The 6,868-nt window shown below is 46.8% G+C and overlaps 1 protein-coding gene across 1 annotated transcript in view; it reads left to right on the plus strand.

Moving 5' to 3' along the window:
• The window catches only part of LOC5510598 (WD repeat-containing protein on Y chromosome), a 37,736-nt gene extending 30,937 nt beyond the window's left edge, over positions 1 to 6,799 (plus strand). Inside the window, exons 24-26 of the mRNA XM_032379758.2 lie at positions 4,608 to 4,758; positions 4,967 to 5,014; positions 5,847 to 6,799. Coding sequence (XP_032235649.2) covers positions 4,608 to 4,758; positions 4,967 to 5,014; positions 5,847 to 6,376 — 729 coding nt within the window. The 3' untranslated portion in view covers positions 6,377 to 6,799. The remainder of the gene's footprint in view (positions 1 to 4,607; positions 4,759 to 4,966; positions 5,015 to 5,846) is intronic.
• The last annotated feature ends 69 nt before the right edge of the window (positions 6,800 to 6,868 follow it).

The following is a 6,868-nucleotide window of genomic DNA, read 5'->3' on the forward strand; positions in this document are numbered from 1 at the left end:
GGGTTATGACCGCGTGGTATAGGGTTAGTGTTGGGTCAGGGTTAGGGTTATGACCGCATGGTATAGGGTTAGTGTTGGGTTAGGGTTATGACCGCGTGGTATAGGGTTAGTGTTGGGTCAGGGTTAGGGTTATGACCGCGTGGTATAGGGTTAGTGTTGGGTCAGGGTTATGGTTATGACCGCGTGGTATAGGGTTAGTGTTGGGTCAGGGTTATGGTTATGACCGCGTGGTATAGGGTTAGTGTTGCGTCAGGGTTAGGGTTATGACCGCGTGGTATAGGGTTAGTGTTGGGTTAGGGTTATGACCGCGTGGTATAGGGTTAGTGTTGGGTCAGGGTTAGGGTTATGACCGCATGGTATAGGGTTAGTGTTGGGTTAGGGTTATGACCGCGTGGTATAGGGTTAGTGTTGGGTCAGGGTTAGGGTTATGACCGCGTGGTATAGGGTTAGTGTTGGGTCAGGGTTATGGTTATGACCGCGTGGTATAGGGTTAGTGTTGCGTCAGGGTTAGGGTTATGACCCCGTGGTATAGGGTTAGTGTTGGGTTAGGGTTATGACCGCGTGGTATAGGGTTAGTGTTGGGTCAGGGTTAGAACAGGGTGGTATAGGGTTAGTGTTGGGTTAGGGTTATGACCGCGTGGTATAGGGTTAGTGTTGGGTTAGGGTTATGACCGCGTGGTATAGGGTTAGTGTTTGGTCAGGGTTATGGTTATGACCGCGTGGTATAGGGTTAGTGTTGGGTCAGGGTTAGGGTTATGACTGCGTGGTATAGGGTTAGTGTTGGGTCAGGGTTAGGGTTATGACCGCGTGGTATAGGGTTAGTGTTGGGTTAGGGTTATGACCGCGTGGTATAGGGTTAGTGTTGGGTCAGGGTTAGGGTTATGACCGCATGGTATAGGGTTAGTGTTGGGTTAGGGTTATGACCGCGTGGTATAGGGTTAGTGTTGGGTCAGGGTTAGGGTTATGACCGCGTGGTATAGGGTTAGTGTTGGGTCAGGGTTATGACCGCGTGGTATAGGGTTAGTGTTGGGTCAGTGTTAGGGTTATGACCGCATGGTATAGGGTTAGTGTTGGGTCAGGGTTAGGGTTATGACCGCGTGGTATAGGGTTAGTGTTGGGTCAGGGTTTAGGGTTATGTCCGCGTGGTATAGGGTTAGTGTTGGGTCAGGGTTATGGTTATGACCGCGTGGTATAGGGTTAGTGTTGCGTCAGGGTTAGGGTTATGACCGCATGGTATAGGGTTAGTGTTGGGTTAGGGTTATGACCGCGTGGTATAGGGTTAGTGTTGGGTCAGGGTTAGGGTTATGACCGCGTGGTATGGGGTTAGTGTTGGGTTAGGGTTATGACCGCGTGGTATAGGGTTAGTGTTGGGTCAGGGTTAGGGTTATGACCGCATGGTATAGGGTTAGTGTTGGGTTAGGGTTATGACCGCGTGGTATAGGGTTAGTGTTGGGTCAGGGTTAGGGTTATGACCGCGTGGTATAGGGTTAGTGTTGGGTCAGGGTTATGGTTATGACCGCGTGGTATAGGGTTAGTGTTGCGTCAGGGTTAGGGTTATGACCCCGTGGTATAGGGTTAGTGTTGGGTTAGGGTTATGACCGCGTGGTATAGGGTTAGTGTTGGGTCAGGGTTAGAACAGGGTGGTATAGGGTTAGTGTTGGGTTAGGGTTATGACCGCGTGGTATAGGGTTAGTGTTGGGTTAGGGTTATGACCGCGTGGTATAGGGTTAGTGTTTGGTCAGGGTTATGGTTATGACCGCGTGGTATAGGGTTAGTGTTGGGTCAGGGTTATGGTTATGACCGCGTGGTATAGGGTTAGTGTTGGGTCAGGGTTAGGGTTATGACCACGTGGTATAGGGTTAGTGTTGGGTCAGGGTTACGGTTATGAACGCGTGGTATAGGGTTAGTGTTGGGTTAGGGTTATGACCGTGTGGTATAGGGTTAGTGTTGTGTCAGGGTTATGACCGCATGGTATAGGGTTAGTGTTGGATCAGGGTTAGGGTTATGACCGTGTGGTATAGGGTTAGTGTTGGGTTAGGGTTATGACCGCGTGGTATAGGGTTAGTGTTGGGGCAGGGTTAGGGTTATGACCGCGTGGTATAGGGTTAGTGTTGGGTCAGGGTTAGGGTTATGACCGCGTGGTATAGGGTTAGTGTTGGGTAAGGGTTATGACCGCGTGGTATAGGGTTAGTGTTGGGTCAGGGTTAGGGTTATGACCGCGTGGTATAGGGTTAGTGTTGGGTCAGAGTTATGACCGCGTGGTATAGGGTTAGTGTTGGGTCAGGGTTAGGGTTATGACCGTGTGGTATAGGGTTAGTGTTGGGTTAGGGTTATGACCGCGTGGTATAGGGTTAGTGTTGGGTCAGGGTTATGACGGCGTGGTATAGGGTTAGTGTTGGGTCAGGGTTAGGGTTATTACCGCATGGTATAGGGTTAGTGTTGGGTTAGGGTTATGACTGCATGGTGTAGGGTTAGTGTTGGGTCAGGGTTAGGGTTATGACCGCGTGGTATAGGGTTAGTGTTGGGTCAGGGTTATGACCGTGTGGTATAGGGTTAGTGTTGGGTTAGGGTTATGACCGCGTGGTATAGGGTTACCGTTGGGTCAGGGTCAGGGTTAGAACCGCGTGGTATAGGGTTAGTGTTGGGTCAGGGTTAGGGTTATGACCGCGTGGTCTAGGGTTAGTGTTGGGTCAGGGTTATGACCGTGTGGTATAGGGTTAGTGTTGGGTTAGGGTTATGACCGCGTGGTATAGGGTTAGTGTTGGGTCAGGGTTATGGTTATGACCGCGTGGTATAGGGTTAGTGTTGGGTCAGGGTTATGACCGCGTGGTATAGGGTTAGTGTTGGGTCAGGGTTAGGGTTATGACCGCGTGGCATAGGGTTAGTGTTGGGTTAGGGTTATGACCGCGTGGTATAGGGTTAGTGTTGGGTCAGGGTTAGGGTTATGACCGCGTGGTATAGGGTTAGTGTTGGGTCAGGGTTATGACCGCGTGGTATAGGGTTAGTGTTGGGTTAGGGTTATGACCGTGTGGTATAGGGTTAGTGTTGGGTCAGGGTTAGGGTTATGACCGCGTGGTATAGGGTTAGTGTTGGGTCAGGGTTATGATCGCGTGGTATAGGGTTAGCGTTGGGTCAGGGTCAGGGTTAGAACCGCGTGGTATAGGGATAGTGTTGGGTTAGGGTTAGGGTTATGACCGCGTGGTATAGGGTTAGTGTTGGGTCAGGGTTAGGGTTATGACCGTGTGGTATAGGGTTAGTGTTGGGTCAGGGTTATGGTTATGACCGCGTGGTATAGGGTTAGTGTTGGGTCAGGGTTAGGGTTATGACCGCGTGGTATAGGGTTAGTGTTGGGTCAGGGTTATGGTTATGACCGCGTGGTATAGGGTTAGTGTTGCGTCAGGGTTAGGGTTATGACCCCGTGGTATAGGGTTAGTGTTGGGTTAGGGTTATGACCGCGTGGTATAGGGTTAGTGTTGGGTCAGGGTTAGAACAGGGTGGTATAGGGTTAGTGTTGGGTTAGGGTTATGACCGCGTGGTATAGGGTTAGTGTTGGGTTAGGGTTATGACCGCGTGGTATAGGGTTAGTGTTTGGTCAGGGTTATGGTTATGACCGCGTGGTATAGGGTTAGTGTTGGGTCAGGGTTAGGGTTATGACCGCGTGGTATAGGGTTAGTTTTGGGTCAGGGTTAGGGTTATGACCGCGTGGTATAGGGTTAGTGTTGGGTCAGGGTTATGACCGCGTGGTATAGGGTTAGTGTTGGGTCAGGGTTAGGGTTATGACCGCATGGTATAGGGTTAGTGTTGGGTCAGGGTTTGAACCGCGTGGTATAGGGTTAGTGTTGGGTCAGATATGACCGCGTTCTGCAGGGTCAGTTTTGGGTCAGCGTTAGAACCGCGTGGTATGTAATGTGTTGCTTGAGAATCATGAGCCTTTTCTCCATTGGTTTCCCCATTATGATGCTTTAGAATTATTGACTCTATTATCAGATCTCCAAATTACTCGCTACAACAGCTGAAATTGACTATCTTTTTTTTTGCCTCAATTGTGCTGAAATTTTATTTTTATATTATTATTATTCCCCATTATGATGCTTTAGAATTATTGACTCTATTATCAGATCTCCAAATTACTCGCTACAACAGCTGAAAGTGACTATCTTTTTTTTTGCCTCAATTGTGCTGAAATTTTATTTTTATATTATTATTATTCCCCATTATGATGCTTTAGAATTATTGTCCCTATTATCAGATCTCCAAATTGCTCGCGACAACAGCTGAAAGTCACAATCTTTTTTTTGCCTCATTTGTGCTGAAATTTTATTTTTATATTATTATTATCCCCCATTATGATGCTTTAGAATTATTGACTCTATTATCAGATCTCCAAATTACTCACTACAACAGCTGAAAGTGACTATCTTTTTTTTTTTGCCTCATTTGTGCTGAAATTTTATTTTTATATTATTATTATTCCCCCATTATGGTGCTTTAGAATTATTGTCCCTATTATCAGATCTCCAAATTACTCGCGACAACAGCTGAAAGTGACTATCTTTTTTTGCCTCATTTGTGCTGAAATTTTATTTTTATATTATTATTATCCCCAGGTAAGCTGCGTTCCTCCACCACTATTATGCAAATTCAGAGCGCATCTCATGTGCGTCGTGAGCCTCGACTTTGTGAGCGGCAAGAACCTCATAGTCACAGCTTCCACCGACTGCTCCGCACGTCTGTGGACAAGTGCTGGCAGATATGTAGGTAGGTCTTGGGACTGACTAGAGTATGACAACGCCCAAACTAGCCGATGAACTGTCGGCAGTGGAGACGATTTAATTTTTGTGTGGAGGGGGGGGGGGGGGGCACACTCCAAGGAATCTGGGTTACCAGGGCCCAATCCATGCCTTAGTCCTGCTGAGGTGAGGCATCGTGCCTTGCTTTCAATAATCTATTGTTATCTCTTTTACAGGAACCTTTGGACAGAAAGTTTTGTGGGATATAGAGCGAGCCATAAAAGGTAGAGCTTACTAGCATTTGAAAATCGTGTGCAGTTTAGCAACGTTTTGTCAGTGTAGTTTTTGTGGGTCTCTAGTTCTCGTGGTTCTCTGGTCATTGTGGTTCTCTGACTCTCATGATTCTTCAGTTCTTGTTGTACCCTGGGTTCTCTGGTTCTCATGGTACTCCACTTCTTGTGGTTCCCTGGTTCTTGTGGTTCTCTGGTTCTTGTGGTTCTCTGGTTCTTGTGGTATCTGGTTCTTGTGGTTCTCTGGTTCTTGTGGTTCTCTGGTTCTTGTGGTTCTCTGGTTCTTGTGGTTCTCTGGTTCTTGTGGTTCTCTGGTTCTTGTGGTTCTCTGGTTCTTGTGGTTCTCTGGTTCTCTGGTTCTTGTGGTTCTCTGGTTCTTGTGGTTCCCTGGTTCTTGTGGTTCCCTGGTTCTTGTGGTTCTCTGGTTCTTGTGGTTCTCTGGTTCTTGTGGTTCTCTGGTTCTTGTGGTTCTCTGGGTCTTGTGGTTCTCTGGGTCTCTTGGTTTCTGGTTCTTGTGGTTCTCTGTGTCTTGTTGTGCTCTGGTTCTTGTGGTTCTCTGGGTCTTGTTGTTCTCTGGTTCTCATGGTACTCCACTTCTTGTGGTTCTCTGGTTCTTGTTGTATCTGGTTCTTGTGGTTCTCTGGTTCTCTTGGTTTCTGGTTCTTGTGGTTCTCTGGGTCTTGTTGTTCTCTGGTTCTTGTGGTTCATGTGGTTCTTCTCGTTTTCTTGTTCTCTGGTTCTCGTGGTTATCTAGTTCTTGTGGTTTACTGGTTCTTGTGTAGTTCTCTGGTTCTTTCGATTCGCTTAATAGATGTTTTAATAACAGGACGAGCAAAGCTCCCCCATGATATCCTCCGGAACGCATCACCAGACACCCTGAAAAGCCTGGGTACATCGGGGACCTACAAATGGCGGCGCATAGCCAAACAAATCCTGCACATTGCGAACATAGGGCGTCATCTCACCACCAAGATGGCGGACACGAGCTTTGACCAACAGGCGTTGGAGCCTAGCATTAAAGAAAGCATGCGAAATGTCCTCGGAAAATATTACCAGCCAAAAACCAGACACCGCCTTTTACCGCCCATCCAGAGACCTAGGTTCAATCACAACCAGGTCGTTGTTTACTCCTCGCTGCCTTATAAGGATTTGGAGACCGTGGACGATGCTAACTTATCGTTTGTGCTGGGACACCCAGGAGAGAAGTCGTCTTTGTATTCGCTGAGGGATGGGACAGAGAGCAGGGGACGTACAATGAAGATGGGTGCACCCCCATCGACAACGCCCAAGTCCCAAGGTCCTCGCACCCCGGCTAGTCGTGGGTCCGATTCCAGGAAGGGAAGAACTCATGTTTAGACAGGATGATATAAACCTAGTTTAAGATGTAAAATTTTAGCAGCTTCCTTGGGTATAATTTCCATGTAATGATTGTGTTATTATTGAGAATGTTATGGTTAAAGAATGCTAAAAATTTTAAAGAATATGTAGTGTCATACAATATAGTAAAGCAGTTGCTAATCGACGAACTATGTCAACAATTACTTGCGCGCATTTTATCCGACTCTTAAGACAATTTTGTTATTTTTTTCATTCATCTACTTAACCGTAGATCAAAAAAGCATCCACAATGGTAAAATGAGATATTTGATTTATATAATTTTTAAAAGAACGATTGAGTAATCCGAGGAAATTAGATTCTTTAGGGTAATTGACATTGCTGTGAAGCGTAAAATGGCGGTGTGACCGATCAATCATTGAGAATAAAGAAAAGAAAATGCTCGGGAGGTAATGGATTACACAACACACGAAAAAAAGGCGAGTGCATTAATAGCAATTAGACCCTGAGCA

The sequence above is a fragment of the Nematostella vectensis genome, chromosome 10 (genome assembly GCF_932526225.1).
Source record: "Nematostella vectensis chromosome 10, jaNemVect1.1, whole genome shotgun sequence".
Lineage (NCBI taxonomy): Eukaryota > Metazoa > Cnidaria > Anthozoa > Actiniaria > Edwardsiidae > Nematostella > Nematostella vectensis.